The sequence below is a fragment of the Crinia signifera genome, chromosome 2 (genome assembly GCF_055691185.1).
Source record: "Crinia signifera chromosome 2, ASM5569118v1, whole genome shotgun sequence".
Lineage (NCBI taxonomy): Eukaryota > Metazoa > Chordata > Amphibia > Anura > Myobatrachidae > Crinia > Crinia signifera.
This window is the reverse complement of record NC_139218.1, coordinates 265,676,501-265,697,122: the sequence shown is the minus strand read 5'-3', so window position 1 is coordinate 265,697,122 and position 20,622 is coordinate 265,676,501. Positions and strand designations below refer to the sequence as shown.

At 44.3% G+C, this 20,622-nt stretch overlaps 1 protein-coding gene across 2 annotated transcripts in view; it reads right to left on the bottom strand.

Moving 5' to 3' along the window:
* The window catches only part of TMEM131 (transmembrane protein 131), a 264,088-nt gene extending 249,779 nt beyond the window's left edge, over positions 1–14,309 (bottom strand). Inside the window, exon 1 of one of the 2 annotated variants that reach the window (XM_083168563.1) lies at positions 13,795–14,309. In XM_083168563.1, coding sequence (XP_083024689.1) covers positions 13,795–14,005 — 211 coding nt within the window. In that variant the 5' untranslated portion in view covers positions 14,006–14,309. The remainder of the gene's footprint in view (positions 1–13,794) is intronic. The other variant, XM_083168562.1, reaches the window with a different exon arrangement.
* Between the last annotated feature and the right edge of the window lie 6,313 nt (positions 14,310–20,622).

Below are 20,622 nucleotides of genomic sequence, written 5' to 3'. Positions count from 1 at the left end.
GAGAGCAAAACAGAGAATCACAACAAACAAAAACGCTAGCAGAGTTCTCCATTTTAGCATTGAATACACAAATTGCGAGGTACGCAAAATTTCCCATAAGAAAACAATAGCAAGGACCAAGTGGCGAACAGGTCAAAGCTTGCTTTGCACTGCAAACATGCACTGCGTGGGGTAATGAGGACAGAGTTCCCTGACCACTGATCTAGTACAAAAAGTCTTTGCATCACACTGGAAAAACGCCCCACGTATGGTTGTTTTTAACAGATCTCATATTTGACAGTCTGTGGAAGGCTGGCATTAAATATATTACAAAGGCTCACGCACTGGAAACATACATACATGTGTATCACTCGCACGGCGGCACTCCAAGGTCAGAATAAAGAGTCGACACACACTGTATGTGTTCAACGTTTCAGTGCTGGTGCACTTTTATCATGTACAGTGTAACAAAAGTATGAATAAACTTAACCCCATATATAGCAAACACACTCTCAAGAGACGCAGATTCCGTCCGTGCCAGCACGCTGCGGGTCGCACGGCTCTGACGTCATACATTTCCCCACACGTGTATCTGTTGCTACGCAACAGCTGTGAAACAATAATACAAAACAAAACATATAGAATACTGTGATATAAAGGACTAATGGTGAGCTGAGCACATCACATATCAAATCCAAGCAGAATACTGCCTAACTAGCAGACAGTAATGCCGATCACGTCGGCTCGTGAGTACGCTCCTGCCATATCACTCTGCAACCAAGCTACTCACTAACTTTAGTCTAAGTGACATGGATATGGTTAACGGTTATGAGTAGCTTGGTTGCAGAGTGATATGGCAGGAGCGTACTCACGAGCCGACGTGATCGGCATTACTGTCTGCTAGTTAGGCAGTATTCTGCTTGGATTTGATTTGTGATGTGCTCAGCTCACCATTAGTCCTTTATATCACAGTATTCTAGAATATGTTTTGTATTATTGTTTCACAGCTGTTGCGTAGCAACAGATACACGTGTGGGGAAATGTATGACGTCAGAACCGTGCGACCCGCAGCGTGCAGGCACGGACGGAATCTGCGTCTCTTGTGAGTGTGTTTGCTATATATGGGGTTAAGTTTATTCATACTTTTGTTACACTGTACTTGATAAAAGTGCACCAGCACTGAAACGTTGAACACATACAGTGTGTGTCGACTCTTTATTCTGACCTTGGAGTGCCGCCGTGCGAGTGATACATGGATACCTGAATTCAGGGAACTATTGGAAGGCACCAGGCAAGATATGCACAAAACACTTTGGAGTGCCGGCCAGACGCCCGAATATATATATATATATATATATATATATATATATATATATATATATATATATATATATATATATATATATATATATATATATATATATATATATATATATACACACACACACACACACACATACATACACACATACATATCTTTCCTTATGCTCAAACCTTTAGCGGACCTCCACATGTGTATGCCATGGACATGTAGCCACACTTGCTTACTAATCTGAATCATGCTTTTCCAGGTTTTGGGAGCAAATTTCTGAAGTAAATATTTCTGAAGTAAATATTACATTTTCTCCCATCCAGTACCATCTTTTTATTCAATGCAAGCAACTAGTTGGATGGTTTGAGGAAAGTTGGTCTGATGTGTGGCCAACATTACACCACCACCACCCCCCCCCCCCTAACCCCTCATTTACTGCAGCCTCACCCTCCCTTCTTAGTGCCCAACTACCTCTTTGAATCCCTAGTCTAACCCCAATCTCCACCAACTCGCAGCCTACCCCTAACCCCCCCCCCTCCTGCCTAAACCCAAACCTCCCCTTTCCGTGACCCAACTTGGCATACTTCTTTGAGGAATACACAGTCAGAGTTACCGGCGCCAGACTTCTCACAAGCATTGGTAATGTTGCTCTTGTACAGAAAAAAGTGGGGCAATGCAATGTTATAGAGGAGTAATCATTAAGGACGTGACTATCATCCAGATAGCATTTCATTTGTGATCGGTTAACATTCGCAATGTGGCTGCATTCGGACCTGTAAGCATCTCAGAAACAGACCCTATTGGAGAGATTCAACTTTTTTGAGTTGCCTTAAGTAATGAGCAATTCAATTATGTCTATGGTTGGGCACCAATTGCTTTATACCCACAGCATAAATATATCGGCTAATCCCATCTTAAGTCCAGATTAAGGGGGGTATTCAATGTCTGTCGAGTTTTGTGAAATTGCGAGTTTTTATGTTATCTCGCCCAGAATCCTTAGGTTTCTCGTCCTCGATTATTCAATCTGCATTTTTTCTCGATTTTTTTATTGTCCCGTTTTTCATATTTTTTCGATTTGGTCGACTGTCGAGGGCACAAAAGCTCGCATTATCGAGCATTTTGTCCACACATTTTCGTCGACTTTTCTCGTAACCTATGCAATCTTTTCTGTTTTTGGTTTTCTCGACGTCAGTTTCAGCAGTTCTCGTCTTGCAAGTCTCGCCAGGCTTGTGTGGCGTGATTTAAATATTATGTATTTATTTTGGTCCGTATAACAGATTTGTGATATATACCTATATGTAATAGTCTACTATTGTTACCTATTTTGTGAACTACTTGTTAAGAGTGTCTAAAATCATTTTAGGAAGGGGTCATAACTTTATTCTTGCTGGCTGATTACTGACAATCTTGGTTGCAATTTTTGCAATGTAGTGAAAGCTAACCTTCTTCAATTTCTATGAAGAAGGACTGTTTGATGTAAATAATGCAGAGTGCATTCGAATTACTGAAATCTCATTGTAATGTCTATATGCCCTAAGTCAAACTACACAGTGTATTATTTACACAGATTAATTAACACTTACCTAACGCTTCTTCCGCAGCAAAATCACACGTGGCGAGCAGCACAGGGACTTATATAGAAGATGTCGAGGCGGGAAACGGGAAAAAGTGACGCCCACAACTCGCAACATTGTTACAACCTCGACGGGAGTGGTCTCGCTTGATTGGCACATTGAATACCCGAGATCTCGCTTCGTCGAGCAAAACGAAAAAGTAAAATACTCGCCGAGGAAAATAAAATCGACACAGATTGAATATCCCCCTAAGACACCCAAACCACAGACTATGCACACATTTCTTCGTACCTCAAGTAGCTGTAAGAAGAAAGGGGTGTGGATCATTGGGTCAGTCATTAAATCGACTACTATTGGTAGTCAATGAAAAGTTGACCAAGGAACATGGTTTTTCACTTGGATAACTTGTTCATACTACACCATCCACATGGACTACAACTGGGAACAGTTAAGTGAAGCAAAGCACCAGGTCAGAAGCATGGGGAGTGAAGAGAGCCTTGTGAAGGTACACGTTGCATTAATTTGGGGACCACAGCAAGACACAAAAAAACTCTGTTGAAATGGGCCACAAACTAGTGTAACACATAACCTTGCATGCTTCGGGCATGGTGCTTCCCTTGGCACACTTTACCGTTGCCAATTGTGGATGGTAAAATACTGTAGAAACGTTTACTGATAAACTGATGTTGACCATTTCCATGTCAACATATTGCATGTGTCAACCTTTTGTCAATTTTGACCTAGTGCATGTCAACCTTTTGCCTGTTGATCCAACTACAGGATTACAAAGTAAAGTCCCCCACATGGCTAGCAGGCATCGACATGGAGCAACAACTGAATTGTTTCATACAGTTGTAATACACTATCCCGCTCACATTAAAGGTTGCCAAATTATACTTTTAATAAATGCAGGGCTCGACAAACCCCAGTCGCCAGGTCCCCACGGCGCCCATAATTTCCTGTCTGGCAACAAGATCCTGTGAGGGGATAGGACGCAGAACAGTGTCCCAGCTCCTGCCTAAGGGGGTCACATAGCCGCGGATATCAGTGTGATCACCTTGCAGCATATTTCGGAGATCCGGGCCCCAATGCCACCTCTCCCCCCCCCCCCCCCCCCCTTCGCACGGCATAGCAGAGAGCATCTTGGGTGACATTCTGCTCTAATGTTCTAATGTAGCCTGTCTTCTACTCTTATGGTGATATCAGGGAATCCCAGTGCCTCAGTATATAGCGCTTCCCTGGCAATGGAGAGCCTTCAGTGACGACGACGGCCGGGCCCGCCTCTTTTGACGGCGGCCAGGTCCACCCCTTTTCGTCACGTCCCGCCCCCTTAACGCTGCCCCCGTGCAGCGGCGCCCTGTCCACCCCTGTTCCTAGAAGGAACAATATGCTCAGTCATCAGCAGCAGGAAGCTGCGGATGTCAGCCCTGCTCTGTTTTTGCCCATTGTCCCCGGAAGTTGGTGAGACAGCACCCTGCTAAACGTAAGTGCAGTGGCTCCCCTTCCCCTAGCTCTGTACACCTGGCAGTAAGCCGCGGCTCTAGTCTGCCAAACATCCAACCGCCCTCCTGCAGTGCTTTGGTCCTCCTCCCCCGTAGATCCCCTCAGAGCTGCATTTTTCTAGGGAACCCTGCACATTAATATAATTAGTACTAGCGGCCTGTCATTTTAAATTCACTATTTATATAAATGTATATAACTATAAATGTGGTGCGTCAGTCAAACAAGTAATTATTATGAATAGCTATATATGGTGCATTTCTACAATAAAGTCAGTAACTGGATAATGTCAACTAAATTTCAGTCGACATTATCCAGTTACTGACTTTATTCTAGAAATGCAGTATATATATTTCTCTTCTGTGCAGCGTATACACCTTGTACAAGTTTTCAGAAATTTTTATTGGTACTTCCTCATCTTTGCGGCCACCTCTAAGCCAGTTACTTTAGCCACTACGTAAGGATTTTCACCATGCCACCACCCTGGGTCCACGCCTACATCTATTACCTTTAAGTAAAGTTGTGGCAAGCGGAGCGCAGCTAGCCACCGAGCCTTAAGCGTGGCGAGCGAAGTCCCATAGCGTAAGCAGTGGCCGCAAAGATGAGGAAGTACCTTTTAATTTTTTGAGGGTGATTTTATTTTGTCTGGCTCCTACACTTTTGTCCTGGCTCCTAGTAGAGATGGGTCGTTCGCGAACGAAGCGGTTCTTTTTAACGGATCCCATAAAAGACTGAGGGAGCCTCCGATCCCAAAAAGGTGATCCGTTGTTCTTTTACTTTCAGTTTCGTTTTTCATTACAATGCATTTGTCTGATCTCAGGACTGCCTGTGGCAGCTGAGATGTACTAACTCTGGAGACCGAGTTCAGTGCTGCTACTGCAAGTAAAAGAAAGAACAACAAGGCTGCTGCTGCTAGGGATAGCCATCGATGCAGACGCCATCGATGGCGTTCTGCACCCAGCCATCGATCAGTGTTTTACTCATTTACAAAAAAAAGTTTAAAAAAAATGGCAATAAATGATTGTTAAACAAATTATGCTTCGGTATTATCAATTACCCCTTCTTTCAAAGTGAACCGTTGATCAGCCTAAAAGATACAGATCTTTTTACTGGCTGATCTGCTGGATCCCAGCTCTTGTTAGTGACCAGTTTTGCACATCACTAGCTCCTAGAATGTGTCACGCCCTGAATAAAGGACACATTAATTACACATTTCATGGCAACCTTTATGGCTGGCTTTGGATCAATTGCCGATGTGTATTCCACTTCATGTAGGACCTTGCACAAGAGTAGTGTTCCCGCTAGGCTGTTTTAGCCCCGCTAAAACAGCCTGGTGCCTGCCCTGGCTGTGTGCACGGGGAAGCGCAGTGCCGCCTTAGACAGCGATTCCCAGCGCTTCCCCAGCAGCACGGTAACTTCGGCGGGGCTGGGCATGCCCCCTTTAGTGATGGCAGCTGCCGGGCCCACCCCTTTTCATGACGTCGTGGCCCGGGTACGCCCCTTTTGTGACGTCGGCTACCCGGGACCGCCCACAACTGAAGTTGGCGGGCCCGGTCCGCCCCCCTTGCGCAGCGGCGCCCTGCCCGCCCTCATTTCTAGAGGGAACCCTACAAGAGTGATCACTTCCCCATATGATAATGAGCACCTTCGACAGGTAACTTTTATTCTAGCACCCACCTGATGCTTCTAGTACAGTCTGGTCTGTACGGAGATACAGACCACATTGTGAAAAAGACCACAGCAGAGAGAGACACCCCAGGCAGGAACAAGGAATTGTGGAGGGTCCTAGAATAAACACTAAGCAGGGGAGCGAATCGGACGATCCTTGGTGGCAATTACATGCCACAGCAAAGGCAAATATCTCCCTTTACCGGTAACTGAATTCACCCCCAAGTCTCTACCTGGTTGTAATAGGCCAAATGATCTGTGTAATTCATTTGTGTCCTCTTATTAAAGAGAGGGGATGACCTAACAACCCTAGCTAAGACTGCAGTATAAACTAAAATACTCTTTAGTGAATGTTATTAGATTATCCGTGTTTAGATTTTACAGCCCTCTAATACCCCTTTCACATCGCACTTTTAAAACGGTATATTGCCGTTTTTTCTCCATTTTAAAACGTTTAAGGCTACAATGTGAAAGTGCCAGAGTTGATTTACCGGTTAAAGTTAACCGGTATTTCAACACGGTTAAAAAGCAGAGTCCTACACGTTTTAAAGCCGTTTTTTTTTGGCAGTTTGAACAGCTCTATTTCAATGGCTTGAAACGTGTCCCTTGGGGGTTAAACGGGTTGAATGTTTGAATGGTATTAAATGATTTTTAAAACGGTTTTCACCTGCAATGTGAAAGGTCTCAAGGCTCAGACCCGTTTTAAAGTCCCATTTAAGAATACCGTGTAATTACCCATTTCTGCAATGTGAAAGCAGTATTAGTGTTGCCTTTACAAGTTAAAACTAAATGCTATAATAACAAATAATTTTATTGATATAGCGCTTTTTTCCTTTGGACTCAAAATCGCATAAAATACATCAAAAACATGGTATATTGAACAAAAGCATTAGAATTGCATGAAGTTGGAAAACAGAGAGCATTAAGCCCAGAAGAGATAACACAAAATGGGTTCTTTCAGCGTCCTAGTGTCCCACTGTAACCATCGGGTCCATGTGTTTTTCATCCTATCCACAGGCATACCAAATAAGGCAGACATTTTGGGCGCACTACGATGGTTATGTTGTAGGAGATAAGCCGCACATGGACGCAATGCACATATGGGAAAACTGATATGTATGATAAACTCTGCATTAATAGAGCCATGTAATACATTCTATTGGCGGTATTCAATGAGCCTGATTCACCATGTTTTTATAGCGAATTTGTGCTGTTTGGCGAATTTTTGACTAAAACGGTGAATCACCCTATTCAATGACCACATGGCGAATACATTTGAAGGTTTTTTTCGCCATGATTCACCGAGTAGCAATCGCTATCTTTTTATGGTGAAGTGGAATGTGAACTTTTAAAATAAAGTGTTTTGTTTTTTACATTTGGTGTCAAAAAAATCAGGAATTTTATTCTGAGGGGCATGCTATTTTTATTCATGTGCTGTAAGCACATGAATATATATTTAATTTAAAAAAAAAAAATATTTTTTTTTTTTTTTTTTTTTACACAGCAGCCAGCAGGGGGCGCCGGAGCCGAGCCACTCATTACATATTCACTGCACCCGATCGTTACGATCGGGTTTAGTGAATATACGGTCCCCTGCTGGCACCCCCGGGGGGGCAGCCTGTGCTGCCTGGCACCCGGGGAGCCCACCTCCCCCCCACAAACGTTCTGGGGCAGGCAGAGAGACTTCCATCTCTCTGCCTGCCACCGTCCTCAGGCTCCCTGCGGCGTTCGCCGCAGGAGCTCATATTCGCCGGTCAGGGGCAGCGAGCCCCTGACTCGTTGAATACCGGAGCCGGCGAGGCTCCGGAACGTGGCGAATGTGCAGCGAATCCTAAAAAGGATTCGTTGCACCTCGCAGGTATTCACATTGAATACCGCCCTCTGTGTACACTCTAGCACCCTGCAACTCCCAAAACCAAGCCCCTTCCCCTCCACTCAGGATGCCGCTCTCCTCCACGGTGCCTCCATCACTGCCTGGCCTGCAACTCAGTGCTGAGATACAGACCAATATATATGCCAAAAGGAAACAAATTAGAAAGATTCATGGCCAAAGTCTTGTCACAAGTTCCAGACGACCTTTAGCTTGTCACACAATTTTTGTCCACGTCTATCACAACAGTTGTACACTAACTCTTTGAATCACAGTGCCCAAGAGTGTCTTTTATTTATTTTTTATTTTTCTCACTGATCCCTTAAGCCAGTAGTTACTTATAGGGAAATCAAGGGGAAAATGAATCTGTATTTATATACATACTCAACTTCAATTATGTGTTGAGGGACAAATATGCTTCCGTTTGCCCTTATATTTTATTATTGGAAGCCACAACCACTGTTTTTGTCCATTACATTGAACATAAATAACTAGAATTTGTCTAGGACCACTTACTCAGGGCATACCTATAAATGACCAAAGGCAACCTAGGATGTGACTACTACAAGTGGATAATGCTAAAAACACTTAAGGACCATACACAGCAAGTTTGAGTGTCTTTCAGCTCAAAGCTGTTCAGTGTGTATGCCATGGCGATGAGCACTGCTTGCGCATCATCATCGGGAAATACGCTTATCTGCTGGTAACACCAGCAGATGAGCAGCTTTGAGGACAGCTTTACATAGCACTGTGCTATACAAAGCGTTCCTCCCCCCGCTGTCAGCGCCGGGCAGGGGGGGGGGGGGGAAGCAGCTCCGTGTCTATGCACTGAGCGGCTTTCCCCCCCAGCGATGATAGCGATCACTGTCCATACATGCTAGGCATAAATCGCACAGCATATGAACCTTTATGCAGAGTTAATAAATATAATGGAGCATCAGCCTTATCTGGAAAACAGCCTTATCTGGAAAACAGCATCAGATAGGCCAGTCTTGTGTATTCATTCTATTTTCATACCACAATGTGTTCCGGAAGCATTTCCAAATCTGGATCTTTATATCATTTGTTTGAGTGTCAATGTAGCTTTCTCATGTATTGAAAACATTTTCAGTACATATATCTTTTCTCAGGGATGTTTCCAGACACTCCATTTTAAAGATATGGTTTAATTTCCTAAGAAAAAGAGAGAATGGCGGGGCCGTAGTATGCAACCAGCATTGTAGTATACACTTTTTAGTAATCACTGATATTATAATCAAAAGTTTTCGTACTCCCTGATTAATACGTGTGCCCTCCGGCTTGATACCAAAAATTGCCCATTCTGGGGTTAATAATAATGCAGAGACTAGATATTGTGTGGTGTAATTCCATACTTGAACCCAGAATCTCTGTATTACCGGGCATTTCCACAGACCGTGAAATAGCACCGTCCCCTGTATACCACATCGCAGGCGTAGATGGTCAGAAATTAATCCCATCAAATACCTACGATGTGGCGACAAGTAAGTTCTATGTAACACATTGAGAAATAATTCTAAATATGACGCAGCTGGTACTAGTTTAGTGGAAACTTCTAGAGCTTTCAATACTTTTTTCTATAGTCAACATAGGTAAATGTTCTCTCCATTGTATCCTCCCAGTTCGTATACGGTCATGTGGAATAGCTGCTAAACCAGACAAAACCAATGAGCTTGTCACAATAAGTTCAGATAGCGAAGTCACCCACTTGAGTGCTTAGACTTCAGCTCACCAATCCCAGTGAAATGCTGATGCCAGTAGCTGGATTTGCCTGAATTAAGCTCCATTTAGCCCTATAGTGACTGCCAGCCACATAATCATTTGAATACGGCCCTTCAGAACACCAATTTTTTTTAAAGTACATTTTTTCCAGAGAAGCAATAAGGAGTTTAGTACTTTCAACTGTACTGCAGCAATGAAAGAGACTTGCACTGGCCATGAAGCACAGCCAGTGGACTACTGATCTTACACGTCAATGAACCAAAATGTTAAAAATCTGTTTATTAGGCGTGGTTTTAGGAAACCATTGAGTAGAAGTAAGGATTGACATATGGGTTATTCAACTAGTTGCAGAGTTGGCCCACATAAGAGCAATCCAATATTCAGGGTATTTTCCACATAAAAATGGCAAAATTCAAGGTTTGAAAAACCCATCATTTCTGCAGAATCAGCCAACACTGAACACACTGGTGGCATATAAAGGTTAGTACAATCGCCAAACTAAACGCCCCCCCATACACTAGGGCAATTCACATGAAACTTGGGCTCTTTAGGCTATCAATCTCATGAAATGCATCCAAATTGCATCCGATGCACGAGGACGCCAGCCCATGCTAGCGGCACCCGTACCCGGAAGTTTGCGGTCCACGTCAGGATGACCAATCCTGACGTGGAACGCAAGTGGACCGCAAACTTCCGGGTACGGGTGCCGCTAGCATGGGCTGGCGTCCTCGTGCATCGGGTAACGCAGGAACACGATCGTTTGTATGATACAGGAGATATATGTACTTGGCTCTGGTTGGTAATATGTATACCCATGCTTGATTAATGTTCTAAGTGTTATGTTTGTTTGTCTTGTATGTGCTTTGGCTAGATAGGGCTGGCATGTGATTTTTGACCAATCAGTATTGAATAGGTGTATTGAAGGAGGACCCAATCACCTGCTAATTGTTTGTTCATTAGTGGCAATAAGCCACAATTGGCTAAGGTATAAATAACCTCCATGGTAGTCTCAGTGTATGCCTGGCTTACTGTGGTGACACACTGATCTTTGTAGCTGTCTTGAAAACGGCCCTCCGGGGTTGAAACGTTGACCATGCCTGTCTACTACCTGTGAATAAATAAGCATTGTACCTACTGTGGTGGTGAGTGCCCTCTGTTGCCCAAAAACCGGAATATATATACATATACACACACACACACGAGGAGACTTTGGTGGCACTCCGTGTTGTCGCCACTATAGGTGGCTATGTCATAAAGTCCGGTGCCCTCCTAGTTTGAGCGTCCGTGGGCAGAAGCTCTGTATGTAACAACTGCTGTGGGGGGGCGGCACTCGGAAGTAAAGACAGGAGTGCCGCCACCCCCCCCCCACAGCAGTTGTTTTATAGATAGATATATAGAGATATATAGATATATAGATATATACATATACATATACACACACACACACACACCTTTGTATAAATATGTTTTGCTACTAACTACTGGCTATAGGATCACAATCATACAACTGTGGACCATGAAACTTGCCTGGTAGCACTGAAGTATTGCCAAGGTAAACACTGATGGGAGATAACTGTAACCAAATAGCAGGTCAGGTACTGGGTCAGAGACAGGCACATTGGCATACGGTAGTTACTTTTGATTGCCTAAAAGATTTTCACTCTGATAAATGAAGAATATGCTATGTCAAGCAACCCTGAAGCAATTGGAAATCACAGCTCGAGTCCCATACACACTAGAGCAGGCATGTCCAAACTATGGCCCTTCAGCTGCTGTGAAACTACAAGTCCCATCATGCCTTGCCAGTTTTGCTATTAGGGAATGCTAAATCTTTAACAAGGCATGCTGGGATGTGTAGTTTCACAACAGCTGGAGGGCCATAATTTTGACATGCCTGCACTAGAGGATATTTTAAAAGATCATCGCTCCCACGCATCATTAATGACCCCCTCCCTAGTCTGAACTACCCTGACCTACCCTCCCGGACATTCTGGGAGGGTAGGTCAGTATGCACAACGCTTGTATTTAAAAAAAAATTAAGATATTTGTATGCTAAAGTATATAAGCATATACATAAAGAAAGTGTTTCTAGATACACTTTTTCATGAGATTTTCAAATATTCAATAGGACACCCAACTATAGAATTGGCTATGGCTAGAGCCGTCATGTTCGGTGGGAGCAAGTAGCTTTTTGCAATAACTCACACTGCCAACAAGGTGATATAGAAGCGCTTAAGCAGGACTGGGCAACACCGGCCCTCCAGATGTTAGTGAACTACACATCCCAGGATGCTTTGCATTAGTTTTGCTATGTGGCCATGCTGAAACTGATTCAAGGCATGCTGGGATGTGTAGTTCACTAACATCTGGAGGGCCGGTGTTGCCCAGCCCTGCGCTTAAGTGTAACTGTGGAGGAGTGGGATATAGGATGAAAGTTTAAACAGAGTATGGGATGGACCAGGGGACAGTCATATAAAGGTGCCAAAAGTACTAATACTATATAAAATCAAGTAAAAATGTATGATTTTCCAAGCCAAATAGCTAACAGCATTGCTTAATAACTACTGTATACTGTATGTGGCCCTGTCCTACACTGAACTCCAATTGTTGGTCACCGTGCAGTGCAGATTATGAACAGCATGGTCAGCCACTGTGGGCATATGCTTCAACAGAGATAGCATTCTACCTTAAACAGAATCAAAATAGATAAATACATATATGTGGCACCAAATATGGATCTGCATACATCTTGACAAAGGTAAGCAGCTTTACCATTAGTTACTTTCCATCTAAACTTTGTTCACTATTTAATAAACTGACAATGTATAACTAGTTTACACATAAAACATGACATAAAAGTACAAGCTTCACATTAGACTGAGGACTTCTATATTTCGGGGAGAAGACAAGTACAAATACAACTTTAACACAGAATAGTTCTGATTGACACCAAAGCAATTCTCAGTATTCACATCAACGTACAGAGCAAGAAACCCCTCAAAGAATCATAATGAATCAAAATATGTGCATTTGTTAGGAGCGTATTTATTTACAGTTTAGGTACTTGTGGATTATCACGGCTCCCATCGCATGTCATATATAGTGGCATGCGATTGGATACGATTTTTACCATTTTTTTTTACAAAATCACATGCGATTTGATCGCATGCGTTTTTAACAGAAAAGCATCTAAATGCATTGAAATTAGTATCAAACATGTTCAATGGCCCCCAAATGTCATTTTTGAGGCTGTACCACCCCCACTATCAACACAAACCCGAAGCGTGGCGAGCGGCGGCGGTACGCGTCCTACGACCTTTTCATACCCCCACTATCCACATCGGCGTGGAGCTGAGAATAGAAAGTGTGGCGAGCGCAGCGAGACACCGAGCCCGAAGCGTGGCGAGCCCCGCGAGGGGACGCGGACACCTGTGAAGGTATCCGTGTCCGCTCGCCACGCTTCGGGCTCGGTGCGCTCGCCACACTTTCTATTCTCAACTCCACGCCGACGTGGATAGTGGGGGTATTAAAAGGTCGTAGGACGCGTACTGCCGCCCTCGCCACGCTTCGGGTTAGCGTTGATAGTGGGGGTGGTACAGCCTCAAAAATGACATTTGGGGGCCATTGAAGATGTTTGATACTAATTTGGATGCTTTTCTGTTAAAAAACGCATGCGATTTTTTCATGTGCGATGGCCATCGTGGGAGCCGTGATACTCCACAAGTACCACAGTTTATTATATAGCAAAGCAAATTCCATTGAGTGTCTGTGAGATATATATCACACACACACACGGTAAGAGGAAGTTTAGGTGATAGGCAGGCAGAGGAGTGCGGTAGGGTAGGTAACACACAGACAGCATATGTGGCAGGTAGACAGAGTATGTGTTAGGATGCAGGGTCAGGAGGCAGTGTACAGTATGTGACAGGCAGGTTATGTGATAGCAGGCAGGCAGGGTAGGCGGCATCGTATGGGGTAGCAGGCAGTGTACAGTATTTGGCAGGTAATGTGGCATTGTATGTGATAGGAGGCAGGCTAGGATTCACGCAGGGTAGAAGGCAGTGTACAGTATGTGACAGGTAGGTTATGCGATAGGAGACAGGCAGGGTAGGAGGCAGTGTATGGGGTAGGAGGCAGGTAGAGCGTCTCACCTTCTGTGTGGCTGCGGGCGCTGTGCAGGGTGATCAGGGTGAGGAACAGGCTGTAGATACCGCTGGTGCAGGGGGTGCGGCTGCTCCTCTCCTCCCGCATACAGCCGCTGCTGCTATTATTATCAATGATATCGCCGTTACCCCGAGAGTAACTGCAGCAACAGCAGTAGCGGTGTTGGTGCAGTGGGCTGGGGGGCCGGATCCGGGCCATGCTGGATGTGCGGCGCAGGAGCTGCTCCTCTCAGGGACACAGCATGTAACGCAGCCCGCCCGTCTCTCCTTCCTGCCGCCGCTGTGTCCCCGGGTGTTGGAAGCGCCACGGCTGTCTCTGCTCACTGCCGGCAGCTTCTCTCTCCGTCTCTCCTTAGTGCCGCTGTCACTCAGTCACTGCTCTCTCTGCTATCTCCCCTCACATCGGCAAAACTCCGCCAGAGCAGTAGAGAGTTCAGGGCAAGAGCGTCAGCCTGTGTTTTCATTTCCTCGTAACCAGCCAGGCTCCTGCCCGCACATATCCGCTTCCTGTACAGCGCGGCATGTACAGCGCCACCCAGCGGCACATCTGTAGCACCCCCTTCTTTAAGTCCCATAGGAATAAGGAAAACATCTGCGTAGCTGATACACATGTTCCATACATGCCTGTTGTGTGTCACGCATACCAATGTTACATTCGTGTCACGCGAGTCTTGTGGTGATTTCACACCAGTCATATGTCTATTACACTGGATAGTACCAACCTTTTCTTTAGTACCCTTTTTTCATACTACAGTGACTACTTAATATACCCATATGCAGTACTATTTTTCTGGAAAAACAGGTCCAGGAACTCCAGGTCTGGGGGCGGATCAATTAAATAAACAAAACATTTATAATAGAGATAGGGAGGGAGAGATAGATGTATATATTGTATTTAGAAACAAAGGCACTCACAGGTGACTTTTAAATAAAACTTATCTTATGAAAAGTAAATTTTCAGTTCCTGATGAAGTCATATTTAATTAGAGGTTCAGGAACTGAGTTCCTGCTGGTTCCTGCTGAAAAATAGCACTGCCCATATGACACTAAATTAACCCGGGTCAACCCAATATCGACATTCATTGTGATAGTGCCAAAGTGAAATAACCTGTGTCAAGCACCCTGGCATTTCAACCTGAGGTTAACCCTTTGAGTGCCAAGTGAATCTGTCAAAATAGGTGTGAAATTGAGGACTATGTAAAAACCGGATCCAGACAAGACCCCAAACCGGACATCAAAATCTGCATTCTGGAGCTTGTAGTGTCCGGGGTGTGCTGCCCGGGGGGGATGCCTGTGATAGCTTTCACCAGGGACATGGGGAAAGGGAGATTACAGCCTCCCCGTGTGGTCCGGTGAAATTCCAGGGTTAATTTTGTTGATAGTCAATTGACCTACCAGTATATTCTTGGATTGTGGGAGGAAACCAGAGTACCCGGAGGAAACCCACCCAAGCACATGGAAAATATACAAACTGCACGTTAGGAGGCCATGGTGGGAATTGACCTCAGAGCTGTGAAGCAGTAATGCTAACTGTCCCTGCTGCCCTTACACCATCCGTGCTGAACAAATGTGAGCAATGCTGGCATTTTTAGCAAATATTTTGAACATCTCTTACAGAGATGTTGGCACTCAAATGGTTAAACACAGGTCAGACCCGGGTGATGTGAAAGGTTCTGACCTGGGTTATTCAACCCAAAAAATCAGCAGACAGTACCATGGATGCACACATCCTATCCTTATGTATCCTCCCTCCAATTATCCCTATAGATTGTAAGCTTGCGAGCAGGTCCCTCCTTTTACTCTATATTGTTACTACCCAGTTTGTTTTATCACTTGTTTCCAATTGTAAAGTGCAATGGAATATGCTGTGCTACAGTATATTAGAAAATGTAAATTAATAGGGGTAAATGTACTAAGATGGGAGTTAAATTGAAGATGGGATGTTGTACATCGCAACCAATCAGATTATATCTATTATCTTCTGGAAGGTGCTAAATAAATAAGAAGTAGAATCTGACTGGTTGCTATGGAACTCCTATCTTAGTAAATTTACCCCAAGAACATACCTCCCAACATGACACTCATCAGGAGGGACAGAATGTTCTAAACCTGGACATTCCTCTTAATATATGATTGCCATCACCTGTTGTGAAGCACCTTTCTTATACATTAACCCATTTAAAACAGGTGCTGGCAATCATAAATTAATAGCGAAGTCCAGGATCAGAGCATTCTGTCCCTCCTGGAATAGGTCATGTTGGGAGGAATGCCAAGAGAGAAACATTTTAGAAGTTCAGCAGTGTGAGAGTAATACTTGTCATGGAAAATTGGAGTGATGGGGATGTGAGTGAGCTGTTGAGGGTCAGGAAGGAAGCTGAAATATGCAGGCAAAACATAACTCACAACTGTCCAGATTTTCAAGGGACAGCCCCATTTTTAGGGGCTGTCCCATGTCCCACCCGCCGGCAGTGTCCTGCGATGGGTAGGGAGTTGGGAGTCCCTGTCAGTTTCTCCTCTGCCCAGGAGAGCAGTGGGAAATAGTGCTGCTTGCATCTATTCAGGCAGACAAAGGGACTGGGGGCATGGCCAGCAGCTAACAGAGCACTGGGCATGCCTCAACAGTAATGAAAATGGAGGGAGTGGCTTCACAACCATACGCATTCTCTAACCCTCTCCTTTTGACACCTCCTTTGTGAGCCTGAAAAATTAAATTTAACTTAACATCCTTAGTACTCACATGGGTGACCCGGGTTTAAAGTTAAAATGTTCAACCTGAGAATAACCCGGGTCAAAAGTGAAGTGTGAAAAGGTCTGACCCGGGTTGGACCCAGGTTTTCGATGTGAAAGCTGTATCAATGATACCACTTTCACCTCGTTAAGCAAGTTTGGACCCGGGTCTGGCACATTCAAACTAAAATCAGGTTGCCCATTATACAGAGGGCAACCCAGGTTTAACCCTTCTTATAACCAGTCTCGTTCAGTGTTATGATCTGTGGTGCTTTCATACAGCACCTTGACCCGGGTCCAGACATCACCAAACTGTCAATTACCTGGGTCCGAGGTGTGTTGTGAAAGGGATACATATACTATACACAAGTCCAATAAATAAATAGGCTGCAGTATCTTGTAAGAATCTTTAAATAGTGGTTCCTGGTGTGCAGAGGCGTAGGGAGGGCGGAGCACGAGCTCCGGGTGCGGAGACATCAAAGGGTGCCATAGCCGTGCAGCCCGCTCCCTCCCCTGCCCGCTTCCTGCGCTGCCCGACCGCACTCACTGAAGCCACAGCGCGGGCAGCGCTGGGTGCTGCGTCTTGTTGCATTGAGTGAGAGGGTGCTGCTGGGCTGGCTGGAGGTAGGGGGTGCTGTGTACAGAGGCAGCCTGCTACAGTTCCTCCCAGGCAAGCAGTGCTCCTTGGCTATGTGAGAGAGCAAGCAAGCCGGGAGAGGGGACCAGCAGCTGCCGTGAGTGTACTATTATTTGACCAAGGCCAGGATGGTTTACGCTGATGGGCTCAAAGGTTGTCCTGATGTTTGTTTGAGGGTGGATGTATGCTATATATTTTTTTTATTATTATTTTTTTATTAAATTTTGCATTATACAAGTGAAAAAACAAGTACATATACAATGTAACACATTACTAAATGTAGACAAAACATTTGATTGGATATTGGTCCTGGGGAGTTTTCATATAAAATTAACATTCCATTTCGCTTATCCAGGTTTCCATATCTCTAATCCATGAGAAATCATCAAATATCACATACAATACATTTAACATCACTAAACAACACACAACCACAAACACAGACGTCCAGTGCTGTTAACCTTTTACCCTAATAACTAACCAAATCTAATACTCCTCCGTATGTTGTAACTTTGATATCGAGGTGCTTAATCAGGATTCTAGGAACAGACCTTATTTCCCGTCAGATCTCAGATGCCCCTGGCACGTATTATTCTTGAATATCATACAGATCGCAGATGCGGATATTACAGAGTTCACCATTTACCAGATGGAAATTTTTAAGGGGTTTAGGGATGGACTATACAGTAGCAGAATATGTTAAATATCGTGAATAGACAATATTTTATCGACAAGTGCATCCTATCTGTGATACTTATATAACTTATATAATTCTCTTTATATTCTAATAGTAGTGACTAATTTTCTTAATACTTCTTAAACAGACATATGCTAAAGGCAGAGAAGAATGAATGAATAAATAAGTACATAGAAGAGAAAAAAAGAAAAAAAACGAATTGCAATTAAGTGATCGAGTAGGGATCATAGTGTTAGATCATTTCATTAACCATCTGTGCCATATTTTATAAAAATTCTTTATAGTGCTTCTATTATTGTAAAGGTGCTTCTCATGTGATACCGTATAATCCATCAATGCGCACCAGTTCCCATGGTCTGGAGCTTCTTTTGCCATCCATGCTCTAGCTATGATAACATGACTGCCTTATCCTCTCTCTTCGTTATTCCAGCTGCATCGATATTTAGTAAACAACATCTGGGTGTAAGGCTGTTCTCATTTATCCCCAGGCTCACCAAGGTGAGTTTAACTTTCTCCCAGAATCCTTGTATGACATGACATTCCCATAACAGGTGATAAAACGTACCAGTAGCGTTATTGCATTTCGGACATTTGTCCGTGGCTCTTCCCCCAAATTTCTTCAGCCTCTCCATTATTAGATATACTCTATGTAGAATATACAGTTGAACTTGCTGTACCTTGATTGAATTTGTGCACAGATAAACTGATGATACTGCAGTGTCCCACTCTATACTATCTAAAGGTCCAAGGTCTTTCTCCCATTTTTCCCTCAATTGTGGTAGGCCTTCCTCAACTGATCATAAATTTTGGAAATTTTATAATCTCTATTACCTGCTGCCATAGGCGTGCGCACAGGCACCTCCTAATGATCGGGCGCACCCGCCCCCCCCCCCCCCCCCCCCGACGCCTGTGAAGGACAGGCTGTGTGTTTACTTATCGCTGCGCTGCGCTCTGCTCCGGGTCCCGGGAGTCCTAGTTGCTGCTGATTGACAGCACCATATAGGGTGCCGGCGCCGTATAGGACAGCGACGGCTCAGCTGTCCAATCACATCTGACACAGCAGCCTGCGGCTCAGTGATTGGCTGAGCACGCAGGCTGCAGAGAGAAGGAAGGAGGCGTGGCCGTGTACCTGCAGGAGTCGTTGAGCACAGACTGTCTGCCTCACCAAACATCTACATAAGTGAAAGTAAGGCAGGCAGCACTTTTACATTTACAAGTACAGTAAGAGTTTGTGTGTGTGTATATATATATATATATATATATATATATATGTATATACTCACACACATACTGTACTTACATATATATAACCCCCCTTGCTCTTCCCAGCCTTTCCTTCCTTTGCCCCCCCCCCCCAACTCTTCCCTCTGTCTATGCTGCCCCTCCATCCGTTAGTCTGTCCCCCAATATGGTATTTTGTCCCCATCTGTCTATTACCCCCCCATCCATCCATCTGTCCTCGCCCCTCCCCTGGTCTATCTGTTATCTATATTGTTCTATCTGTCCATCTTTGCCCCCGTCTGTCCTGTGTTATATAATATGTAATGGGCATTACGGTGTGTGTGTCATAATGTGTAATGGGCATCACGTGCGTCAAATAATGTGTAATAATGTTTAATTGGCTCGAGGGTGTGTGGCATAATGTGTAATGGGCAACACGGTGTGTGGCTTAATGTGTAATGGGCATGACGGTCTGAGACGTAATGGGCATCATGGTGTGAGGCACAACATCTAATGGGTATCACACGTGTGAGGCGCACTTGTAATGGGTATCACGGTGTGAGGCGCAACATGTAATGGGCATTATGGTGTGCAGCATAACGTGTAATGGGCATCACTTGTGTCAAATAATGTGTAATAATGTGTAATGGGCATCACGGTGTGTGGCATAATGTGTAATGGGCACCACGGTCTGAGACATAATGGGCATAACCGTGTGAGGCACAACATATAATGGACATTATGGCATGTGGTATACTATGTAATGTCTGTGTGACGTGTAATAGGCATTACGGTGTAAATTTTCGGCGCGTGCACTGTCTCTATGGTCCCTATTTTACAAACATTTGTCAAGCCCTGGTATGTGGAATGGACATTACTGTGTGATGGGCATTATGGTGTGTGGCATTATGTGGAATGAGCATTATGTTGGATGGCATTATGTAGTATGGGCATTACTGTGCAATGCATTATATGTAATGGGCATTACTGTCCAATGCATTATGTGTAAGGGCATTACAGTGTAAATTTTTGTAGCGCACCTTCGGCGTGCACTGTCCCTGTTTTTAGTATTCTGATGTGCATATACATAACTAAGTCACCTATTTAGTTTGCATTGATGCCCATAGGCGGTGATGGACACGCCCAATAGATGGTGATTGACACCCCCCCCCCATGGTGCACCCTCTAATAAAATGGGCTGCGCACGCCTATGCCTGCTGCTAACAATTTTTTTACTGGGGAGATCACGATTTCCGGAGGTTCTCCATTAAACTGTGTGTACAAGGCCCTTCTCAGTTGTACATATCTAAAAAAATAAGTCGATGGGACATTATACTCTTCCTGCAGCTGATTAAAGGACTTAAGATATTTATTTACAAACAGTTGACTCACCATCGTGATGTTATATGGGCCCCACACCTTAGTCACCGGAAGATCTTTTAACCCATTTAGTTTTTTGGAGTCGTTTAATGGATGCTCTACCTCCATTGCTTGAAACCTCAGAATTCTGTTCGTTTCTTTCCAGACTCTGACT